The 25498-nt window shown below is 46.1% G+C and overlaps 2 protein-coding genes across 7 annotated transcripts in view; one reads left to right on the top strand and one right to left on the bottom strand.

Annotated features, from left to right (window-relative positions):
• Positions 1-24314, top strand: part of LOC139254079 (zinc finger protein 229-like) — a 42901-nt gene extending 18587 nt beyond the window's left edge. For 4 of the 6 annotated variants that reach the window (XM_070873625.1, XM_070873626.1, XM_070873623.1 and 1 more), the window contains 2 exons: positions 4185-4271; positions 22352-24314. In XM_070873625.1, coding sequence (XP_070729726.1) covers positions 22715-23977 — 1263 coding nt within the window. In that variant the 5' untranslated portion in view covers positions 4185-4271; positions 22352-22714 and the 3' untranslated portion in view covers positions 23978-24314. Of the gene's footprint in view, positions 1-4184; positions 4272-6046; positions 6122-22351 lie in introns of all 6 variants that reach the window. The other 2 variants (XM_070873627.1, XM_070873628.1) reach the window with 2 other exon arrangements.
• Positions 1-25498, bottom strand: part of LOC139254085 (zinc finger protein 271-like) — a gene marked incomplete at its 3' end in the record, with an annotated part of 222481 nt that overhangs the window by 90956 nt on the left and 106027 nt on the right. The gene's annotated exons all lie outside the window — the stretch shown is intronic.

The raw sequence follows: 25498 nt of genomic DNA, 5'->3' as shown, positions 1-25498 counted from the left end.
TTTGTCAATAGTCTATCCTCAAAAATGGAGACACAGAAGTCGAGGAAGGGAAGAGTCGGTGAGGGACGGGTGGAAATTGGATGCAAAGTGAATGATATTTTCTAGTTTAGGGCGAAAGCAGGAGACGGCACTGATTCAGTCATCAATCTACCGGAAAAAGAGGGGACCCGAGTAGGACTGGAACAAAGACACATATGGGTTCCGATAGCAACACCTTTTAATTTGGAGGAAGTGAGTGGAGTTAAAGGAGAAGTTGTTCAATGTGAGAACAAGTTCAGCCAGGTGGAAGAGGAGGAAGGGTGATGGTGGATGGGGACTGGTTGGGCCTCTGCTCGAGGAAGAAGCGGTGCGCCCTCAGGCCATCCTGGTGGGAGATGGAAGTGTAGAGGGATTGGACATCCATAGTGAAAAGTTGGGGCCAGGAAACTGTTAAAGTGGCGGACGGCATTGGAAGAGTCACTGGACAAGGGGAGAAAAAATAGAATCAAGATAGGAAGAAATAAGTTTTATTTCAGGTAAGAACAGGCTGAAATGATGGGTCTACCAGGGCAGTCCTGTTTGTGGATCTTGAGAAGGAGGTAGAAGCGGGCTGTGTGGGGTTGGGGATCTATGAGATTTGGTGGCTGTGGAGTGAAGATCTCCAGAGGAGATGAGGTCAGTGACATTTTGGGAAATGATGGCTTGATGTTCGGTGGTGGGATCATGGTCCAGGGGGAGAGAGGAGGAAGTGTCAGAGAGTTAGCGATCACTCTCTGCAAGGTAGAGGTTGGTTCGCCAAACAATAACAGAACCACCCTTGTCAACAGGTTTAATGACAATGTAGGGGTTGGATCTGAGAGAGCGCAGTGCTGCAAATTCAGAGGGAGTGAGGTTGGAGGGAGTGAGTAGCAGTGAGATGGCCGATGTCGCATCGGCAGTTTGCAATGAAGAGGACTAGAGAGGGCAACATAGAAAATAGTTGCAGGAGTAGGCCATTCGGCCCTTCGAGCCTACAACACCATTCAATATGATCATGGCTGATCATGCACTTCAGTACCCTATTCCTGCTTTCTCGCCATACTCCTTGATCTCTTTAGCCGTAAGGGCCACATCTAACTCCCTTTTGAATATATCTAACGAACTGGTCTCAATAACTTTCTGTGGTAAAGAATTCCACATGCTCACATCTCTCTGAGTGAAGAAGTTTCTCCTCATCTCTGTCCTAAATGGCTTACCCCTTATCCCCTGGTTCAGGAGTTCCCCATCATCGGGAACATTCTTCCTGCATCTAACCTGTCCAATCCTGTCAGAATTTTATATGTTTCTATGAGATCCTCTCTCATTCTTCTAAATTCCATTGAATATAAGCCTAGTCGGTGCAGTCTTTCTTCATATGTCAGTCCTGTCATCCCGGGAATCAGTCTGGTGAACCTTCGCTGCACTCCCACAATAGCAAAAATGTCCTTCCTCAGATTAGGAGGCCAAAACTGTACACAATATTCAAAGTGTGGCCTCACCAAGGCCCTGTACAACCTCCCTGCTCCTATACTCAAATCCTCTCGCTATTAAGGGCAACATGCCATTTGTCTTCTTCACTGCCTGCTGTACCTGTATGCCAACTTTCAATGACTGATGTACCATGACACCCAGGTCTCGTTGCGCCTCCCCTTTTACTAATCTGTCACCATTCAGATAACAATCTGTCTTCCTGTTTTTATGACCAAAGTGGATAACCTCACATTTATCTACATTATACCGCATCTGCCATGTATTTGCCCATTCACCTAACCTGTCCAAATCACCCTGCAGCCTCTTAGCATCCTCCTCACAGCTCACACTGCCACCCAGCTTAGTGTCATCTGCAAACTTGGAGATATTACATTCAATTCCTTCGTCTAAATCTTTAATGTACATTATAAGTAGCAGGGGTCCCAGCATTGAGCCTTGCGGTATCCCACGCGTCACTGCTTGCCATTCTGAAAAGGACCCGTTTATTCCCACTCTTTGCTTCCTGTCTGCCAAGCAGTTCTCTATCCACGTCAGTTCATTAGCCTCAATACCATGTGCTTTAATTTTGCACACTAATCTCTTGCGTGGGACCTTGTCAAAAGCCTAAATACACCACATCCACTGGCTCCCCCTTGTTCACTCTACTAGTTACATCCCCCAAAAAATTCTAGGTTTGTCAAGCATGATTTCCCTTTCATAAATCCATGCTGACTTGGACCGATCCTGTCACTGCTTTCCAAATGCGCTGCTATTACATCTTTAATAATTGATTCCAACATTTTCCCCACCACCGATGTCAGACTGACCGGTCTATAATTCCCTGTTTTCTCTAGAGGCCAGAGGGAGAGGTTCAGGTAGAGCGAGAATTCTGAAAACAGGAGAAAGGGTCAGCAGTGCAGGGGGAAGACTCCTGGCCGAAGAAGTGGGCACGGAGATGAAGGAAATGGAAAAAGAGCTAGGCATCGTCCGACCTCAAAATTCATCGAAGTGGGGGTGTAAGGGGATGAAGCTCAGGCCTTTTCTGAGGACCGATCGTTCGGGGTCAGAGAGAGAGGAAGGTCAGAGGGCATAGTAAAAACACAGCAGGGGGTGAGATTGGAAGAAGGGATGGGATCAGAGGGAAGTGAAGGGGAAGAATGTTCCGAAGAGCCGTTGGTGTCCAAGAGTTGTTGAAAGAAGGTTAGATAGACATGTCAGGGCAGGTGGTTTGCCGTAACTGCAGCATGTGGGAGTTTGTGAAGAGCATGGCGATCCCGAGTGCCCATGTCTGTTCGGTGAGAGGCCTATAAAAGGCACAGCAGGGAGTCCGGGGCCCAGCGTCGAGGAGGTGCGTGGAGAGGCGTGCTTGTACAGCTACAGGGAGAAGGCAAAAAGAAATAGAAAGGTGACGTCACAGCCAAGGGGGTAAGTGATTGGCTGGTGATTGGTGAGTAGTTTTTCTTTTTTCTCTTCGATAACAGTGAGTAACTTTAAACATTGTTGTTGCCAATTTAAGTGTATCTAAGGGTTAAGTCATGGCAGGAGAGTTCGGTCACATGATATGCTCCTCCTGTACCATGTGGGAACTCGGGGACTGACAACTACATCTGCGGGAAGTGTATCCGCCTCCAGCTCCTGACGGACCGCGTTGTGGATTCACTCTGGAGCATCCACGATGCTGAGAATGATGTGAGTAGCATGTGTAGCGAGTTGGTCTTACCGCAGGAGAAGGGTCCACAGCCAGCTAGGGAATGGAAGACCAGCAGGAAGACTAGTGCAAGGGTCCCCTGTGGTCATCCCCCTGAAAAACAGATACACTGCTTTGAGTACTGTTGAGGGGGATGACTCATCAGGGGAGGGCAGCAGCAGCCAAGTTCATGGCACTGTGGCTGGCTCTGCTGCACAGGGGGGCAGGAAAAAGAGTGGGAGAGCGATAGTGATAGGGGATTCAATTGTGAGAGGAATAGATAGGCGTTTCTGCGGCCGCAACCGAGACTCCAAGATAGTATGTTGCCTCCCTGGTGCAAGGGTCAAGGATGTCTTGGAGCGGGTGCAGGACATTCTAAAAAGGGAGGGAGAACAGCCAGTTGTCGTGGTGCACATTGGTACCAACGACATAGGTAAAAAAAAGGGATGAGGTCCTACGAAATGAATTTAAGGAGCTAGGAGCTAAATTAAAAAGTATGACCTCAAAAGTAGTAATCTCGGGATTGCTACCAGTGCCACGTGCTAGTCAGAGTAGGAATCGCAGGAGAGCACAGATGAATACGTGGCTTGAGCAGTGGTGCAGCAGGGAGGGATTCAAATTCCTGGGGCATTGGAACAGGTTCTGGGGAAGGTGGGGACCAGTACAAAACGGACGGTCTGCACCTGGGCAGGACCGGAACCAATGTCCTCGGGGGAGTGTTTGCTAGTGCTGTTGGGGAGGAGTTAAACTAATATGGCAGGGGGATGGGAACCAATGCAGGGAGACAGAGGGAAACAAAAAGGAGACAAAAGCAAAAGACAGAAAGGAGATGAGGAAAAGTGGAGAGCAGAGAAGCCCAAGGCAAAGAACAAAAAGGGCCACTGTACAGCAAAATTCTAAAAGGACCAAGGGTGTTAAAAAAAAACTAGCTTGAAGGCTTTGTGTCTTAATGCAAGGAGTATCCGTAATAAGGTGCATGAATTAACTGTGCAAATAGATGTTAACAAATATGATGTGATTGGGATTACAGAGACGTGGCTCCAGGATGATCAGGGCTGGGAACTCAACATCCAGGGATATTCAACATTCAGGAAGGATAGAACAAAAGGAAAAGGAGGTGGGTTAGCATTGCTGGTTAAAGAGGAGATTAATGTAACAGTTAGGAAGGACATTAGCTTGGATGATGTGGAATCTATATGGGTAGAGCTGCAGAACACCAAAAGGCAAAAAACGTTAGTGGGAGTTGTGTACAGACCTCCAAACAGTAGTAGTGATGTTGGAGAGGGCATCAAACAGGAAATTAGGGGTGCATGCAATAAAGGTGCAGCAGTTATAATGGATGACTTTAATATGCACATAGATTGGGCTAACCAAACTGGAAGCAATACGGTGGAGGAGGATTTCCTGGAGTGCATAAGGGATGGTTTTCTAGACCAATATGTCGAGGAACCAACTAGGGGGGAGGCCATCTTAGAGAGGATTAATTAGCAATCTCGTTGTGCGAGGCCCCTTGGGGAAGAGTGACCACAATATGGTGGAATTCTGCATTAGGATGGAGAATGAAACAGTTAATTCAGAGACCATGGTCCAGTACTTAAAGAAGCGTAACTTTGAAGGTATGAGACGTGAATTGGCTAGGATAGATTGGCGAATGATACTTAAGGGGTTGACTGTGGATGGGCAATGGCAGACATTTAGAAACCGCATGGATGAACTACAACAATTGTACATTCCTGTCTGGCGTAAAAAATAAAAAAGGGAAGGTGGCTCAACCGTGGCTATCAAGGGAAATCAGGGATAGTATTAAAGCCAAGGAAGTGGCATACAAATTGGCCAGAAATAGCAGCGAACCCGGGGACTGGGAGAAATTTAGAACTCGGCAGTGGAGGACAAAGGGTTTGATTAGGGCAGGGAAAATGGAGTACGCGAAGAAGCTTGCAGGGAACATTAAGACGGATTACAAAAGTTTCTATGGATATGTAAAGAGAAAAAGGTTAGTAAAGACAAACGTAGGTCCCCTGCAGTCAGAATCAGGGGAAGTCATAACGGGGAACAAAGAAATGGCAGACCAATTGAACAAGTACTTTGGTTCGGTATTCACTAAGGAGGACACAAACAACCTTCCGGATATAAAAGAGGTCAGAGGGTCTAGTAAGGAGGAGGAACTGAGGGAAATCCTTATTAGTCGGGAAATTGTGTTGGGGAAATTGATGGGATGGAAAGCCGGTAAATCCCCAGGGCCTGATGGACTGCATCCCAGAGTACTTAAGGAGGTGACCTTGGAAATGGCGGATGCATTGACAGTCATTTTCCAACATTCCATTGACTCTGGATCAGTTCCTATCGAGTGGAGGGTAGCCAATGTAACCCCACTTTTTAAAAAAGGAGGGAGAGAGAAAACGGAATTAGAGACCGGTCAGCCTGACCTCCTGACCTCAGTAGTGGGTAAAATGATGGAATCAATTATTAAGGATGTCATAGCAGCGCATTTGGAAAGAGGTGACATGATACGTCCAAGTCAGCATGGATTTGTGAAAGGGAAATCATGCTTGACAAATCTTCTGGAATTTTTTGAGGATGTTTCTAGTAGAGTGGACAAGGGAGAACCAGTTGATGTGGTATATTTGGACTTTCAGAAGGCTTTCGACAAGGTTCCACACAAGAGATTAATGTGCAAAGTTAAAGCACATGGGATTGGGGGTAGTGTGCTGACATGGATTGAGAACTGGTTGTCAGACAGGAAGCAAAGAGTAGGAGTAAATGGGTACTTTTCAGAATGGCAGGCTGTGACTAGTGGGGTACCGCAAGGTTCTGTGCTGGAGCCCCAGCTGTTTACACTGTACATTAATGATTTAGACAAGGGGATTAAATGTAGTATTTCCAAATTTGCAGATGACACTAAGTTGGGTGGCAATGTGAGCTGCGAGGAGGATGCTATGAGGCTGCAGAGCGACTTGGATAGGTTAGGTGAGTGGGCAAATGCATGGCAGATGAAGTATAATGTGGATAAATGTGAGGTTATCCACTTTGGTGGTAAAAACAGAGAGACAGACTATTATCTGAATGGTGACAGATTAGGAAAAGGGGAGGTGCAACGAGACCTGGGTGTCATAGTACATCAGTCATTGAAGGTTGGCATGCAGGTACAGCAGGCGGTTAAGAAAGCAAATGGCATGTTGGCCTTCATAGCGAGGGGATTTGAGTACAGGGGCAGGGAGGTGTTGCTACAGTTGTACAGGGCCTTGGTGAGGCCACACCTGGAGTATTGTGTACAGTTTTGGTCTCCTAACTTGAGGAAGGACATTCTTGCTATTGAGGGAGTGCAGCGAAGGTTCACTAGACTGATTCCCGGGATGGCGGGACTGACCCATCAAGAAAGACTGGATCAACTGGGCTTGTATTCACTGGAGTTCAGAAGAATGAGAGGGGACCTCATAGAAACATTTAAAATTCTGATGGGTTCAGACAGGTTAGATGCAGGAAGAATGTTCTCAATGTTGGGGAAGTCCAGAACCAGGGGTCACATTCTAAGGATAAGGGGTAAACCATTTGGGACCGAGATGAGGAGAAACTTCTTCACCCAGAGAGTGGTAAACCTGTGGAATTCTCTACCACAGAATGTTGAGGCTAATTCACTAAATATATTCAAAAAGGAGTTGGATGAAGTCCTTACTACTAGGGGGATCAAGGGGTATGGCGAGAAAGCAAGAATGGGGTACTGAAGTTGCATGTTCAGCCATGAATGGCGGTGCAGGCTAGAAGGGCCGAATGGCCTACTCCTGCACCTAGTTTCTATGTTTCTATGTAAGTGTCTGCAGCTCGAGGAACTTCGGCTCAGAGTTGTTGAGCTGGAGTACAAGGTGCAGACATTGCGGGGCATCAGGGAGGCAGAGAGTTTGGTCAGTGGTCAGGGACGGGAGGCCGGTATGTAGTGATGAAGGAGCATCAGCCCTTGACATTGTCCAACAGGTCTGAAATACTTGCTGCCTGTATGCATGAGGAAAATGACTGCAGGGAGGATGTGCAAACTAACAATAGCACTGTTGTGTTCCCTGCCTGGTGCCAGGGTTAAGGATATCTCCTCGTCGCTGGGGAAGAACTTGAAATGGGAGGGGGAGGATCCAGTTGTCTATGTCGGAACCAATGACGTGGATAGAACCAGGAATGAGGTTAATACGAACATAAGAAATAGAAGCAGGAGTAGGCCATTTGGCCCCTCGAGCTTGCTCCGCCATTTAATAAGATCATGGCTGATCTGATCATGGACTCAGCTCCACTTCCCTACCTGCTCCCCATAAACCTTTATTCGCTAATCACTCAAAATTCTGTCTATCTCCATCGTATACATTCGATGACCCAGCCACCACAGCTCTCTGGTGAAGAGAATTCCACAGATTTACAACCCACTGAGAGAAGAAATTCCCCCTTATCTCAGTTTTAAATGGGCTGCCCCTTATTCTGAGACTATGCCCCCTAGTTTTAGTTTCCCCAATGAGTTCTACTGACGGCATATGAGGAGCTAGGATCCAAATAATCAGAACCTCAAAGGTAATAATTTCTGCATTGTTACTCGAGCCACAAGCAAATTGGCATAGGGACAAACGTATTAAAGGTTTAAATGCGTGGCTCAAAGAATGGTGTGGATGTAAGGGGTTTCAGTTCATGGGCCACTGGCACCAGTACTAGGGAAAGAGGGAACTGTTCCATTGGGATGGACTTCAGTGTGCTGGCGAACTGAATAACTCGGGCAGTAGACAGGGCTTTAAACTAATGAAGGGGCGGGTGGGAGGTTTCAGGAAAGAGTAAATTTAAAAGCAGCAAGAGAAATGTCAAGTCTCTAGAGCAGAGCAGAGTTTTGAGTAAAACTAAGCAGAGTGAGTCAGGAAGGGACAGAGAAACTAACAAAGGTAATAAGGCTTCAGTGACTAAGGTGACATCAGAGAAGAATAGAAATAAGTCAAATCTAAAGACACTATATCTGTGCGCAAAACATTTTTTATTTGTTCATGGGATGTGGGCGTCACTGGCAAGACCAGTATTTATTGTCCATCCCTTATTCCCCTTGAGAAGATGGTGGTGAGCCGCCATCGATGAATTTAATAGGTTTGATCTAACAGCCATTAAGGAGACATGGTTGGGAACTAAATATTCCAGAATACTTCACTTTTAGAAGAGATGGGCAAAATGGAAAAGGAGGAGATGTAGCCCCTATAATAAAGGATGGGATAAAGACAGTAGAGGGAAAGGTTCTTGGCTCGGAAAATCAAGAAATAGGATCAGTTTGGGTGGAGCTAAGAGTAGTTGTAAAGTAGAGCAGAGTATAAATCATTAATCTTCATATAGACTGGGCAAACCAAATTTGCAGTAATGGTGTGGAGGACAATTTCATGGCATGTGTACAAGATAGTTTACCAGATCAGTATGTTGAGGAGCCAACTGGGGAACAGACTACTTTAGATCTGGTATTGTGCAATGAGAAAAGGGTCATTAATAAGTATTAAAGGAACTTTTAGGGAAGAGTGACCATAATAATGGAGCCAAAAAGAGTAGTAAGCCTGAGGATTGGGAGGATTTTAGACTTCAGCAAAGAATAAATAAGAAATTGATAAAGAAAGGGAAAATAGAATACGAGAGTAAACTAGATATAAAAACAAACTGTAAAAGCTTTTATAGGTATGTAAAAAAGAAAAGATTAGAGAAAGTAAATTTGGGTCCCTTACAGGCTGAGACAGGAGAAATTATAATGGGGAATAAGGAAATGGCAGATAAATTAAACAACTACATTTTGCCTGTCTTCACAGAAGAAGACTCAAAAAACCTCCTTGAAATAGTGAAGTATCAGGGGTCTAGTGAGAATGAGTACTGAAAGAAATTGGTATTAGTAAAAAAAATAGTATTTGAATAATGAATGGGACCAAAAGCCGATAAGTCCCTTGGACCTGATGGCCTACATCCTAGGGTTTTGAAAGAGGTTGCTTTAGAAATAGTGGATGTATTGGTTGTCATCGTCCAAAATTCCATAGATTCTAGAACAGTTCCTGTGGATTGGAGGGTAGCTGATGTAACCCCAATATTTGCTTTTTGCGGTATACATCAATGATCTAGACTTGAATGTAGGGAATATGATTAAGAAGTTTGCAGATGATACAAAAATAGGCCGTGTGATGATAATGAAGAAGAAAGCTGTGGACTGCAGGAAGGTATCAATCAACTGGTCAGGTGGGCAGAACAGTGGCAAATGGAATTTAGTCCGGAGAAGTGTGAAGTAATGCATTTGGGGAGGGCTAACAAGGAAAGGGATTACACATTAAATGGTAGGACACTGAGAAGTGTAGAGGAACAAAGGGATGTGCATGTCCACAGATCCTTGAAGGTAGCAGGCCAGGTAGATAAGGTGGTTAAGAATGCATACGGAATGTGTTACACTCATAATAAATGGTCAGACCGAGTACTGTGTGTAATGAGCAAGTGTGACCTTAGCTCCTTTATTATAGTTTCAGAGTGCAGGTACCTCGTGGGTGGCCTGCTTATATACTGTGCTCCCAAGGGATGCTGAGATCCCTTGGGACTCCAACTAAGGTCACACTTGCTCATTACATACAGTACTCGGTCTGACCATTTATTATGAGTGTAACACATTCCGTATGCATTCTTAACCACCTTATCTACCTGGCCTGCTACCTTCAAGGATCTGTGGTAATGCACATCCCTTTGTTCCTCTACACTTCTCAGTGTCCTACCATTTAATGTGTAATCCCTTTCCTTGTTAGCCCTCCCCAAATGCATTACTTCACACTTCTCCGGACTAAATTCCATTTGCCACTGTTCTGCCCACCTGACCAGGTGATTGATATCTTCCAACAGGTAGGCCCTCTGGTGGACAGGTGTGATGCAGGTTACAAGGGGTTAAATACATAACAGAATGCTTGCCTTTATTAGCCGAGGCATAGACTATAAGAGCAGGGGGGGTTATGCTTGAACTGTATATAACACTGGTTAGGCCACAGCTGGAGTACTGTGTGCAGTCTGGTCACCACATTACAGGAAGGATGTGCTTGCACAGGACAGGGTACAGAGGAGATTTACGAAGATGTTGCTGGGAGTGGAGAATCTTAGCTATGAGGACAGGTTGGATAGGCTGGGGTTGTTTTCCTTCGAACAGAGGAGGCTGAGGGGAGACCTCTTTGAGGTGTATAAAATTATGAGGGCCTAGATATAGTGGATAGAAAGGGCCTATTTCTCTTAGCAGAGGGGTCAACAACCAGGGGGCATAAATTTAAAGTAAATCATAGAAGGCTTCGAGGGGATTTGAGGGAAAATTTCTTCACACAGAGGGTTGTGGGGGTCTGGAACTCACTGCCTGAAAGGGTGGTAGAGGCAGAAACTCTACCACATTTTAAAAATTACCTGGATGTGCACTTGAAGTACCGTATCCTGCAGGGTTACGGACCTAGAGCTGGAAAGTGGGATTAGGCTGGATTGCCTCTTGTTGGCTGGCGCGAACACGATGGGTCAAAATGGCCTCCTTCCATGCTGTAAACTTCTATGATTCTATTTAAGAAAGGAGGGAGAGAGAACATGGAACTACAGACCAATTAGCCTGACATCAGTAGCAGGGGAAATACTAGAATCTATTATTAAGGAGGTGGTAACAGGGCATTTAGATAATAATAAGATTGGGCAGAGTCAACATGGATTTATGAAAGGGAAATCATGTTTGACAAATCTGTTAGTTTTTGAGGTTGTAACTAGCAGAATAGATAAGGGAGAACCAGTGGATGGGGTGTATTTGGATTTTCTGTAGGCATTTGATAAGGTGCCACACAAAAGGTTATTGAACAAAATGAGGGCCCATGGGATCAAGGGTAAAATACTAGTATGGCCTGAGGATTGGTTAACGGAAAGAAAACAGAGGATAGGAATAAACGGGTCATTTTTGGGTTGGCGGGCTGTAACTAGTGGGGTACCGCAAGGATCGGTGCTTGGGCCCCAGCTATTCACAATCTATATCAATGATTGGGCTGAAGGGACCAAATGTTACACAGGCTGAACCTCTCCAGTCCGGCACCCTCGGAACCTGACCGGTGCCGGACCAGAGAATTTTCTGGACCACGGGAGATTACGCAGACCCCAGACTTAAAAATCCCATTGTCAGCAAAGTTTCCGGACAGGTTTCTGCTCCATTCACTGGAATCTAGGTCAGAGTCCAGTTGACACGAGGTGCCGTGAAGCTGTTGCCCAGAGTTCTCCTTTAGAAAAAGCAAAACCAAACCGCACAGAAGCGTTACAGTTAAACAAGAATATAGTGTACTGCTGACCTGGGCTGGCTGCTCCTCCTCTCCCCGCCACCTCCAGTGCTCCCCTCCCCCAGGCCGGGCCACATGCTGTGTCCTGTATCCCGGGGGGAGGGGGGGCACGCTGTGTTCTGTGTCCCGGGGGGTGGGGGCACGCTGTGTCCTGTGATCCCGGGGGTAGGGGGGCACGCTGTGTTCTGTGTCCCGGGGGGAGGGGGGCATGCTGTGTCCTGTGTCCCGGGGGGGGGGGGGTGGGGCTCACTCTCTGTCCCGGGGGGTGGGGAGACCGCTATGTCCCAGGGCCAGCCGTTGCCCCCTCCCCGGTTGGATCGGCGCGGAGAGGGAGCCAGGAGTGCGGCAGCCAACCGAGGAGCCGAAGCTGGGCCCGAAATGCTGCACAACGACCCGGCGGCGTTCTGTGTATGTGTTGTGCAGAAGCCCACTGCACAGCATTTTGGGCCCAGCTTCAGCACCTCGGTCAACCGCTGCTCTCCTCACTCTCTCTCCAACCCATCGGGTGGGGGGCGGAGGAGGAGAGTGGAGGAGCAGCCAGCCCCGGGACACAGTGTGGGTCGCGTCCCTTCGGGAATGATGCCGGACCAGGGAGGTTGCCGGACCAGGGAGGTTCAACCTGAATATCCAAGTTTGCCGATGACACAAAGCTAGGTGGGAATATAAGTTGTGAGGAGGATGCAAAGAGACTTCAAGGAGATATAGACAGTCTAAGTGAGCGGGTAAGAACATGGAAAATGGAATATAGGGCCCAAGTTTCCACACGATAAAAAACGGGCGCCCCTCCGAGCTGGGCGCCTGTTTTTTGTGTCTAAAATGGCGCCGGAAAAAAAACACGCGATTCTGGAGCGCTTTCAAGCTCCTTGTCTGTTTGGCGCGGCGCCCAGGGGGGCGGAGCCTACACTCGCGCCGATTTTGTAAGTGGGAGGGGGTGGGTACTATTTAAATTAGTTTTTTTCCTGCCGGCAACGCTGCGCGTGCGCGTTGGAGCGTTCGCGCACGCGCAGTGTGAAGGAAACATTGGCACTCGGCCATTTTTGTAGTTCTTTGTAGCTGTTTAATTTTTGAACATTTTTTAATAAAAGCACATTGACATCAGCACTGAGGCTTCTTGCAGCCTTCTCACTGTCTCCTTCCCCCCCCCCCTTCCGGGAACGAACGGCTGTTTCCTTCCCCCCCCCCCTCCCGCTCCCCGGGAACGAACGGCTGTTTCCTTCCCCCATCCCCCCCGCTCTGCGGGAACAAACGGCTGCAGAATTCTCCGTGGCTGAAGCACTTTCACACAGGTAGGAAGATGGTTTATTTAATCTTTTCTTTGCTTATAAATGTTTATTCAGGTTGGATTTATTTGTATAATATTTGTAGAAGTATAAATAAGGATTTATTATAGAATTTAATGACTTCCCTTCCCCCCCCCCTCCCCCCACCTCGTTCTGGACGCCTAATTTGTAACCTGCGCCTGATTTTTTAATGTGTAGAACAGGTTTTTTCAGTTCTACAAAAATCTTCACTTGCTCCATTCTAAGTTAGTTTGGAGTATGTTTTCACTGTGGAAACTCTCAAATCAGGCGTCAGTGGCCGGACACGCCCCCTTTTGAAGAAAAAATTCTGTTCCAAAGTGGAACTGTTCTACCCGACTAGAACTACAGAAAAAAAAATGTGGAGAATTGCGATTTCTAAGATAGTCCGTTCTCCACCAGTTGCTCCTAAAAATCAGGCGCAAATCATGTGGAAACTTGGGCCCATAATGTGGAGAAATGTGAAGTTATCCACTTTGGTAGGCAAAATAGAAAAGCAGAGTATTTTTTAAATGGTGAGAGATGGGGAAATGTTCACTTGTACACAAATCACTGAAAGTTAACATGCAGGTAGAGCAAGTCATTAAGAAAGCAAATGGTATGTTGGCCTTTATTACAAGAGGATTTGAGGAGAAGAGTAAAGATGTCTTACTGCAGTTATATAGGGCCCTGGTGAGATCGCACCGAGAGTATTGTCTACAGTTTTGGTCTCCTTACCTAAGGAAGGATATACTTGCCATAGCGGGAGTGCAATGAAGGTTCACCGGACTGTTTCCCGGGATTGGGGGCGGTTGTTGCCCTATGAGGAGAGATTGAGCAGACTGGGCCTATATGCTCTGGAATGTAGAAGAATGAGAAGTGATCTCATTGAAACATGTAAAATTCTTACAGGACTTGACAGGGTGGATGTTTCCCCTGGATGTACAGTCTAGAACCAGGTGTCACAGTTTCAGATTAACGGGTCGGCCATTTAGGACTGAGATGAGACATTTCTTCACTCTGAGGGCAGTGAATCTTTGGAATTCTCCACCCCAGAGAGTGTGGAAGCTCAGTCTGAGTATATTCAAGGTAGAGATGGATAGATTTTTGTAAATTCGGGGAATCAAGGGATATGGGAATAGTGTAGGAAAGTGGAGTTGAGATAAAAGATTAGCCACGATCTTATTGAATGGCGGAGCAGGCTCGAGGGGCGATATGGCCTACTCCTGCTGCTATTTCTTATGCTCTTTATTTCTGTAAAACAGGAGGAGACTAATTGATGTCCTGTTACCTACCCACTGCTCCACTTTGGGGCCTTTTCTCCTTTCTCACTCTAGATTATCTCAGTTTTTATACATTCGGTTACTCTCATGGACAAGTCCCAGCTCCCCATACCTTCCAGAGTGCCTCTCCTAGCCTTGGGATCCAGGGAAGGTATTGGCAAAATATCAATGAGAGAAGCGAGACTAAAAATAATTCAATGGGAGAAATAATTCGCTATTAGTTTGGTGTAATTTTATTTATATAGATTTCCAGAAGGCATTAGATAAAGTCCCACATAAGAAACTGTTATCTAACAGAATTGAGGGCAAATTATTGACCTGGTTATGGAATTAGCTAAACGGCAGGAGGCAGAGAGTAGGGATAATGGGCAGGTACAGCAAGGGAAAGATATAGAGCAAAGCTCCCTCTACACTGTTCCCTCAAATGCTCCCAGGGCAGGTACAGCATCAGATAGATACAGAGCAAAGCTTACTCTCCACTCTTCCATCAGACATTCCCAGGGCAGGTACAGCATGGGATAGATACAGAGCAAAGCTCTCTCTGCACTCTCCCATCAGACACTTCCAGGGCAGGTACAGCATGGGATAGATAGAGAATAAAGTTCTTTCTACATAGTTCTACTAAGAGTTCATAGGGTGCATAAGGGATGAGTTTCTTGAGCAGTATGTAACGGAACCAACCAGGGGGCAGGCTATCTTCGATCTGGTTCTGTGTAATGAGACAGGATTAATAAATAATCTCCTGGTAAAGGATCCTCTTGGAATGAGCGATCAAGGTTGAATTTCAATTTCTGATGGAGGGCGAGAAAGTTGGATCTCAAACCAGCGTACGAAGCTTAAATAAAGGAGACTGCAAAGATATGAGGGCAGAGTTGGCTAAAGTGGACTGGGAAAATAGATTAAAGTGTAGAACAGTTGATGTACATTTAAGGAGATATTTCACAACTCTCAAGAAAAATATATTCCAGTGAGGTGGAAAGGGTGTAAAAGAAAAGATAGCCATCTGTGGCTAACTAAAGAAATAAAGGACGGTATCCAATTTAAAAACAAGGGCATATAAAGTGGCCAAAACTAGTGGGAGGACAGAAGATTGGGAAGCTTTTAAAAGCCAGCAAAGAATGACTCAAAAAATGATTAAAAAAGGGAAGATAGACTATGAAAGTAAACTAGCACAAAATATAAAAACAGATAGCAAGAGTTTCTATAGGTATATAAAAAGGAAAAGAGTAGCTAAAGTAAATGTTGGTCCCTTAGAGGATGAGACCGGGGAATTAGTAATGGGGAACATGGAGATGGCAGAAATGTTGAACAAATATTTTGTATCAGTCTTTATGGTAGAGGACACTAAAAATATCCCAACAGTGGATAGTCAAGGGGCTATGGGGGTGGGGGGCGAGGAACTTAACACAATCACAATGAAGGTGGTGCTCAGTAGGATAATGGGACTAAAGGCGGATAAATCCCCTGGATCTGATGGCTTGCATCCTAGGGTCTTAAGAGAAGTAGCGGCAGGAATAGTGGATGCATTGGTTTTAATTTACCAAAATCCCTGGATTCTGGGGAGGTCCCAGCAGATTGGAAAACTGCAAATGTAACGCCCCCATTTTTTAAAAAAAGGAGGCAGACAAAAAGCAGGAAACTATAGATCAGTTAGCCTAACACCTGTGGTTGGGAAAATGTTCCAGCCCATTATTAAAGAAGCAGTAGCAGGACATTTGGAAAAACATAATTCAGTCAGGCAGAGTCAGCATGGATTTATGAAGGGGAAGTCATGTTTGACAAATTTGCTGGAATTCTTTGAGGATGTAACAAACATGGTGGGTAAAGGGGAACCAGTGGATGTAATGTATTTGGACTTCCAAAAGGCATTTGACAAGGTGCCACATAAAAGGTTACTGCACAAGATAAAAGTTCACTGGGTTGGGTGTAATATATGTGTAAGGTCGAAGAAGGCCTTATACAAGGCCTTCTTCAACCTTACAAAGGCCTTTGACACTGTCAACTGCGAGGGTCTATGGAGCGTCCTCCTCCGTTTCGGATGCCCCCAAAAGTTCGTCAACATCCTCCGCCTGCTCCACGATGACATGCAGGCCGTGATCCTTACCAACGAATCCATTACAGACCCAATCCATGTCTGGACCGGGGTTAAACATGGCTGCGTCATTACCCCAACACTCTTCTCAGTCTTCCTCGCTGCCATGCTCCACCTCACACTCAACAAGCTCGCCGCTGGAGTGGAACTAAACTGCAGAACCAGTGGGAAGCTGTTCAACCTTCACAGTCTCCAGGCCAGGTCCAAGACCACCCCAACCTCTGTCGCCGAGCTACAGTACACGGACGATGCCTGCATCTGCACGCATTCAGAGACTGAAGTTCAGGATATAGTCGACGTATTTACTGAGGCGTACGAAAGCATGGGCCTTATGCTAAACATCCGTAAGACAAAGTCCTCCACCAGCCTGTCCTTGCCGCACAGTACGGCCCCCCAGTCATCAAGATCCATGTTGCAGCCCTGGACAACGTGGAGCCTATTATCAACAAAAGCAGACATTGATGTGGAGATTCAACACAGCCTCCAGTGCGCTAGCGCAGCCTTTGGCTGCCTGAGGAAAGGCGTGTTTGAAGACCAGGCTCTCAAATCTACCACCAAGCTCATGGTCTACAGGGCTGGAGTAATAACCGCCCTCATGTATGGCTCAGAGACATGGACTATGTATAGTAAACACCTCAAGTCGCTGGAGAAATACCACCAACGATGCCTCCGCAAGATCCTACAAATCCCCTGGGAGGATAGACACACCAACATTAGTGTCCTCGACGAGGCCAACATCCCCAGCATTGAGGCACTGACCACACTTGATCAGCTCCGCTGGGCAGGCCACATTGTCCGCATGCCAGACACGAGACTCCCAAAGCAAGCGTTCTCCCTCTGAACTCCTGCATGGCAAACAAGCCAAAGGTGGACAGAGGAAACATTACAAGGACACCCTCAAAGTCTCCCTGATAAAGTGCAACATCCCCACTGACACCTGAGAGTCCCTGGCCAAACACCGCCCTAAGTGGAGGAAGTGCATCCTGGAGAGCACTGAGCGCCTCGAGTCTGATCACCGAGTGCATGCAGAAAACAAGCGCAGGCAGCAGAAAGAACATGCGGCAAACCTGTCCCACCCTCTCTTACCCTCAATGACTGTCTGTCCCACCTGTGGCAGAGACTGGCTCTCATATTGGACTGTTCAGCCACCTAAGGACTCATTCTAAGAGTGGAAGCAAATCTGCCTCGATTCCGAGGGATTAGCATGGATAGAAAACTGACTAACTAACAGAAAACAGAGAATCGGGATAAATGGTTCATTCTCGGATTGGTAATCAGTAATTAGTGGGGTGCTGCAGGGATCAGTGCTGGGACCCCAACTATTTACAATCGATATTAATGACTTGGAAGAAGGGTCCAAGTGTAATGTAGCCAAGTTTGCTGATGATACAAAGATGGGAAGAAAAGCAATGTGTGAGGACACAAAAAACCTGCAAAAGGACATAGACAAGCTAAGTGAATGGGCAAACATTTGGCAGATGGAGTATAATGTTGGAAAGTGTGAGGTTATACACTTCGGCAGAAAAAAATCGAAGAGCAAGTTATTATTTAAATGGAGAAAAATTGCAAAGTGCTGCAGTACAGCGGGACCGAGGGGTACTTCTGCATGAAACACACAAGGTTAATATGCAGGTACAGCAAGTGATCAGGAAGGCCAATGGAATAGAACATAGAACATAAGAATTAGGAACAGGAGTAGGCCATCTAGCCCCTCGAGCCTGCTCCACCACTCAATAAGATCATGGCTGATCTGGCCGTGGACTCAGCTCCACTTACCCACCCGCTCCCCATAACCCTTAATTCCCTTATTGGTTAAAAATCTATCTATCTGTGATTTGAATGAGCTAGCCTCAACTGCAATCCTGGGCAGAGAATTCCACAGATTCACAACCCTCTGGGAGAAGAAATTCCTTCTCAACTCGGTTTTAAATTGGCTCCCCCGTATTTTGAGGCTGCGCCCCCTAGTTCTAGTCTCCCCGACCAGTGGAAGCAACCTCTCTGCCTCTATCTTGTCCATCCCTTTCATTATTTTAAATGTTTCTATAAGATCACCCCTCATCCTTCTGAACTCCAACGAGTAAAGACCCAGTCTACTCAATCAATCATAATAAGGTAACCACCTCATCTCCGGAATCAGCCTAGTGAATCGTCTCTGTACCCCCTCCAAAGCTAGTCTATCCTTCCTTAAGTAAGGTGACCAAAACTGCACGCAGTACTCCAGATGCGGCCTCACCAATACCCTGTACAGTTGCAGCAGGACCTCCCTGCTTTTGTACTCCATCCCTCTCGCAATGAAGGCCAACATTTCATTCGCCTTCCTGATTACCTGCTGCACCTGCAAACTAACTTTTTGGGATTTGATTTTACGTTTTAAAGTTTAATTTGTTTTAATTGCCGGTGCTTTTAGTGTCCCCTTCCCTTTTATAGGGGGCACTGGGAAAATTGTGATTTTAGTGCCCCAGAAAAACACAAAAAAAGGAAAAAAAGGGCCTTGTAAATGTCTGGTGTGTCACCCAGGTCGGGTGGCACGGTTTAATGTTTTATGTTTTGTAGGTAGACTCTAAAAGAGTTTCATGCACAAGGACCCCCAGGTCCCTCTGCACCGCAGCATGTTGTAATTTCTCTCCATTCAAATAATATTCCCTTTTACTGTTTTACTGCTATAACTTCTGCCATCTCTTTTAATACCCTTGGATGCATTTCATCAGGACCAGGGGACTTGTCTACCTTGAGATCCATTAGCCTGTCCAGCACTACCCCCCTCGTGATAGTGATTGTCTCAAGGTTACGGGGAGCGGGCGGGTAAGTGGAGTCCACGGCCAGATCAGCCATGATCTTATTGAATGGCGGATCAGGCTCGAGGGGCTAGATGGCCTACTCCTGTTCCTAATTCTTATGTTCTTATGTCCTCCCTTCCCACATTCCCGTGACCAGCAATTTTTGGCATGGTTTTTGTGTCTTCCACTGTTAAAATAATTGTTTAAGGTCTCAGCCATTTCCACATTTCCCATTATTAAATCCCCCTTCTCATCATCTAAGGGACCAACATTTACTTTAGTCACTCTTTTCCGTTTTATATATTGGTAAAAGCTTTTTACTATCTGTTTTTATGTTTTGCGCAAGTTTACTTTCATAATCTATCTTTCCTTTCTTTATTGCTTTCTTAGTCATTCTTTGCTGTCATTTAAAATTTTCCCAATCTTCTAGTTTCCCAATAATCTTGGCCACCTTATACGCATTGGTTTTTAATTTGATGCTCTCCTTTATTTCCTTGGTTATCCACGACTGGTTATCCCTTCTCTTACCGCCCTTCTTTTTCACTGGAATATATATTTGTTGAACACTATGAAAGAGCTCCTTAAAAGTCCTCCACTGTTCCTCAATTGTGCCACTGTTTAGTCTGTCTACCCAGTCTACTTTAGCCAACTTTGCCCTCATCCCACTGTAGTCCCCTTTGTTTAAGCATAGTACTCTCGTTTGAGACACAACTTCCTCACCCTCAATCTGTATTACAAATTCCACCATACTGTGATCACTCATTCCGAGAGGATCTTTTACTAGGAGATCGTTTATTATTCCTGTCTCATTACACAGGACCAGATCTAAGATAGCTTGCTCCCTTGTAGGTTCTGTAACATACTATTCTAAGAAACAATTCCGTATGCATTCTATGAATTCCTCCTCAAGGCTACCCCGTGCAATTTGATTTGACCAATCGATATGTAGGTTAAAATCCCCCATGATTACTTCCGTTCCTTTTTAAAATGCCTCCATTATTCCCTTGATTATTGTCCGCCCCACCGTGAAGTTATTATTTGGGGGCCTATAAACTACGCCCACCAGTGACTTTTTATCCTTACTATCTCTAATCTCCACCCACAATGATTCAACATTTTGTTCATTAGAGCCAATATAATCTCTCACAACTGCCCTGATATCATCCTTTATTAACTGAGCTACCCCACCTCCTTTCCCTTCTTGTCTATCTTTCCGAATTGTCAGATACCCCTGTATGTTTAATTCCCAGTCTTGGCCACCCTGCAACCACGTTTCTCTAATGGCCACCAAATCATACCCATTTGCAATGATTTGTGCCGTCAACTCATTTACTTTGCCTTTATTGCAAAGGGGATGGAGTATAAAAGCAGGGAAGTCTTGCTACAGTTATACAGGATATTGGTACGGCCACATCTAGAATACTCCGTACAGTTTTGGTTTCCATATCTGAGAAAGGATATACTTGCTTTGGAGGCAGTTCAGAGAAGGTTCACTAGGTTGATTCTGGAGATGAGAGGGTTTGACTTATGAGGAAAGGTTGAGAAGGTTGAGCCTCTACTCATTGGAATTCAGAATAATGAGAGGTGATCTTATCGAAATGTATAAGATTATGAGGGGGCTTGACAAGGTGGATGCAGAGAGGATGTTTCCACTGATAGGGGAGACTACAACTAGGGGGCATAATCTTAGAATAAGGGGCCACCCATTTAAAACTGAGATGAGGAGGAATTTCTTCTGAGGGTTATAAATTGTGCAATTCGCTGCCTCAGAGAGCTATGGAAGCCGAGACATTGAATACATTTAAGAGAGAGATAGACAGTTTATTAACCGATAAGAGAATAAAAGTGAAGGGAATAAAGGGTTATGGGGAGCGGACAGGGAAGTGGACCTGAGTCCATGATCGGATCAGCCATGATCGTGTTGGGTAGTGGAGCAGGCGCGATGGGCCGTATGGCCTGCTCCTATTTCTTATGTTAGTTTTGTGCTTATGTTCTACACTGTCCCGTTAGACACTTCCAGGACAGGTACAGCACGGGTTAGATACAGAGCAAAGATCCCTGTGCACTGTCCCATCAAACAGGGCAGGTACAGCACTGGTTAGATAGAGAAAATCCCCCTCTATACCTTCCCATCAATCACTCCCAGGGCAGGTGCAGCACAGTTTAGATACAGTGCAAAGCTTGCTCTGCAATTACCATCGAAAACTCACAGGGTAAATACAGCATCATTTAGATACAGAGTAAAGCTCCTAGATACAGCATAAAGCTCCCTCTACCCTGGTCCACCAACACACCCATGGCTGGTACAGTACTGGTTAGATACAGAGTAAAGCTCCCTCTACACTACCCCATCAAGCAATCCCAGGGCAGGTGCAGCACGGGTTAGATACAGAGTAAAGCTCCCTCTACACTGTCACATCAAACACTCCAGGGCAGGTACAGAACGAGTTAGATACAGAGTAAAGTTCTCTCTTTACGGTCCCATCAGACACTCCCAGGGCAGTTACAGCACAGGGTAGATACAGAGTAAAGCTCCTTCGACACTACCCCATCAAGCAATCCCAGGGCAAGTGCAGCACGGGTTAGATACAGAGTAATGCTCCCTCTGCACTGTCCCATCAAACAGGGAAGGTATAGCACCGGTTAGATAGAGGAAAGCTCCCTTTATACCTTCCCATCAATTACTCCATGGGCAGGTGCAGCACAGTTTAGATGCAGAGTAAAACTTGCTCTGCAATTACCATCAAACATTCCCAGAGCAAATACAGTATGGTTTAGGTATAGAGTAAAGCTCCAGGATATGGCACAAAGGTCCCTCTACCCTGGTCCATCAACCGTTCCCAGTGCAGGTACAGCATGGGTTAGGTAAAGAGTAGAGCTCCCTCTGCTCTGTCCTATCAAACATTGCCAGGCAGATAAAGCAAGAGTTAGATACAAAGTAAAGCTCCATCTACTGTCCCATTAAACACTCCCAGGGCAGATACAGCACGGGTTAGATACAGAGTAAAGCTCCATCTGCACTGTTCCTTCAGGGGAGGAGAGGAAGGGGAACAAGTGAGTGCAGAACTATCCCAGCCAGAGTCAGCACCTTCAGGAAAGGAGAGGGAGGGGAACCAGTGAGTGTGGAACTGAGCCCAACCAGAATCACCACACTCAGGGGACAGGAACCAGTGAGTGTACAAGTGAACCCAGCCAGAGTCCATCCCTTTAGGAGAAGGAAGTGTACCAGTGAGTAGGACCTCAACCCAGCCAGAATTGGTGGTGAAAACTGGGAGTGGAGGAGAAACAGTCTAGAAATGTGTGTTGATTTGGATTTCAGCACAGCAGGCGGGATAATGTGTGGGACAGGGATTTACAGCTTCGGAAGAACAAGGGAGGAAAGAATGTTCCATGGAAACTAGATGTGTCTATTGTGAATTTCTGTCTTGTACTGACAGTGAAGAGTTTTGTTATCTCTTACAGCATATTAGAAGGGGAGATTTTCAGACAGGAAACACAAACCAAACATCACGTCAAGATCTGACGGAGTCAATCGTTTCATCAGGATCTGAATATCATCGGCCTTTGAAAGTGGAAGGAGAAATGTTTGTCTGTTCTGCCAGTGGGAAAAGATTTCAATTATCAGTGTGACTGGAAAAGCACCGAGGCACACACACCCGAGTGAGCGTGTTCCAGTGCACTGCCTGTGGAAAGAGCTTTAATGAGTTACACAGACTGAAAAAACATCACACCGTTCACAGCGCGGAGAAACTGTAAACGTGTTGTGTGTGTGGTCGAGGCTTCAACTGATCGTCCAACCTGGAGAGTTACAAGGACACCCGCACCATGGAGAAACCGTGGAAATGTGGTGACTGTGGGAAGGTATTCAGATCACCGTCTGCGCTGGAAATTCATCGACGCAATCACACTGGGGAGAGGCCGTTCACCTGCTCTGAGTGTGGGAAGGGATTCACTGGGTCATCCCAACTTGTAGCTCACCGGCGAGTTCACACTGGGGAGAGGCCGTTCACCTGCTCTGAGTGTGGGAAGGGATGCACTCAGTTATCCGACCTGCTGATACACCAGCGAGTTCACACTGGGGAGAGGCCGTTCACCTGCTCAGTGTGTGGGAAGGGATTCACTCAGTCAACCCACCTGCTGACACACCAGCGAGTTCACACTGGGGAGAGGCCGTTCACCTGCACTGTGTGTGGGAAGGGATTCACTCAGTCAACCCACCTGCTGACACACCAGCGAGTTCACACTGGGGAGAGGCCGTTCACCTGCTCAGACTGTGGGAAGGGATTCACTAATTCATCCCACTTGCTAAAACACCAGCGAGTTCACACAGGGGAGAGAGCATTCGCCTGCTCAGAGTGTGGGAAGCGCTTCACTCAGTCGTGCAACCTGCAGTCACACCTGCGAGTTCACACTGGGGAGAGGCCGTTCACCTGCTCAGAGTGTGGGAAGGGATTCACTCGGTCATCCGACCTGCTGATACACCAGCGAGTTCACACTGGGGAGAGGCCGTTCACCTGCTCAGAGTGTGGGAAGGGATTCACTTGTTCATCTCAGCTTGTAGTTCACCAACGAATTCACACTGGGGAGAGGCCGTTCACCTGCTCCGAGTGTGGGAAGGGATTCACTCGGTCATCCGACCTGCTGACACACCAGCGAGTTCACACTGGGGAGAGGCTGTTCACCTGCTCAGAATGTGGGAAGAGATTCACTATGTCATCCAACCTGCTGAAACACCAGCGAGTGCACACTGGGGAGAGGCCGTTCACCTGCTCAGAGTGTGGGAAAGGATTCACTCAGTCATCCAACCTGCTGATACACCAGCGAGTTCACACCGGGGAGAGGCCATTCACCTGCTCTGAGTGTGGGAAGGGATTCACTATGTCATACAACCTGCTGAAACACCAGCGAGTTCACACTGGGGAGAGGCTGTTCACCTGCTCTGAGTGTGGGAAGGGATTCACTTGTTCATCTCAGCTTGTAGTTCACCAACGAATTCACACTGGGGAGAGGCCGTTCACCTGCTCCGAGTGTGGGAAGGGATTCACTCGGTCATCCTATCTGCTGAGACACCAGCGAGTTCACAAGTGACTGTAGGGGTTGGAATCTGCTGTTATTGAGGCTGTTAACCACATCTCGATTGAACCATGTTCATTCTGATAGTTGGGGTTTATTTCTGCTGATGTTATTAACCCTATAACTGGGCTGTACTTTAATATTCTGTATATATTGCTGATGGTGTTCTTGGGGCTGCAGTGTCCATTTAAGAAACGCTGTGTTATCTTTCCCCTTAATTCAGCGACTCTCAACAGAAATTTAGATTGAAATAAAATTACCAACTTTTACTTTAATCCTAAATTGATCTTTGGTACAAAATCTACAATAGTGTGTGAAAGTGTCCACTGAATAAAATCTCCAATTAGAAAGAGCTTGCTGACAATTCTTACTGACTTGCACATTACACACAGTGACCCCTCCATTATCCACCAGAAAGAAGGGCAATGGGAATTGGTGGGGAATCAGTGTCCCCAAATGTTGCCCCTCCAGTCTCTTGTAGCAATTCCCTCGGCACGGGAATGGAGACAAGTCCAGAACAAAACTGTATGCAGTACTCCAGGTGTGGTCTTACCAGTTCCCTGTACAGTTGTAGCAGGGCTTCCCTACTTTTATACTCCACCCCCTTTGCAATAAAGGCCAGCATTCCATTTGCCTTCCCTGATTAATTGATGTACCTGCATGCTAACATTTTGCGTTTCATGTACAAGGATTCCCTCTGTATTACAGCATATTGTAATTGTCCGCATTTAAATAATTAGCATTTTTATTTTTCCTACAAAAGTAGATAACCTCACATTTTCTCACATTATGGTCCATCTGCCAGATTTCTGCCCGCTCACTGAGCCTATCTATATCCCTTTGTAGATTCTTTGTGTCCTCCTCACAACTTGCTTTCCACCTATCTTTGTATCATCAGCAAATTTGGCTATGGTGCATTCAGTCCCTTCATCCAAGTCATTGATATAAATTGTAAATATTTGAGGCCCCAGCACTGATCCCTGCGGCACCCCACTAGTTACAGTTTGCCAACCGGAAAATGACCCATTGATTCCGACTCTCTGTTTGTTTTCCGTTAGTTAGCTAATCCTCTATCCATGCTAATATATTACCCCCAACCCCGTGAGCTCTTACCTTGTGCAGTAATCTTTTGTGTGGCACCTTATCGAAAGCTTTCTGGAAATCCAAATATACGACATCAACTGGTTTTCCTTTATCCACTCTTTTCGTTACATCCTCAAACAACTCCAACAAATTTGTTAAACATGATTTCCCTTTCATGAAACCAAGCTACCATGCTGACTCTGTTTGACTGCAATATGATTTTCTAAATGTCCTGCCACTACTTCCTTAATGATGGACTCCAGATGGTAGGCTAACTGGTCTATAGTTTCCTGCTCTCTGTCTCCCTCCTTTCTTAAATACGAGTGTAACATTTGTGGTTTTCTAATCTGCTGGAACCTCTCCAGAATTCAGGGAATTTTGGTAGATTACAACCAATGCATCCACTATCTCTGCAGCCACTTTTAAGACCCTAGGATGCATGTCATCAGGTCC

This window comes from Pristiophorus japonicus, unplaced genomic scaffold (genome assembly GCF_044704955.1).
Source record: "Pristiophorus japonicus isolate sPriJap1 unplaced genomic scaffold, sPriJap1.hap1 HAP1_SCAFFOLD_532, whole genome shotgun sequence".
NCBI classification, from domain to species: Eukaryota; Metazoa; Chordata; class Chondrichthyes; family Pristiophoridae; genus Pristiophorus; species Pristiophorus japonicus.
Note: the sequence above shows the minus strand (reverse complement) of the source record. Positions and strands in the feature narration are given on the sequence as shown.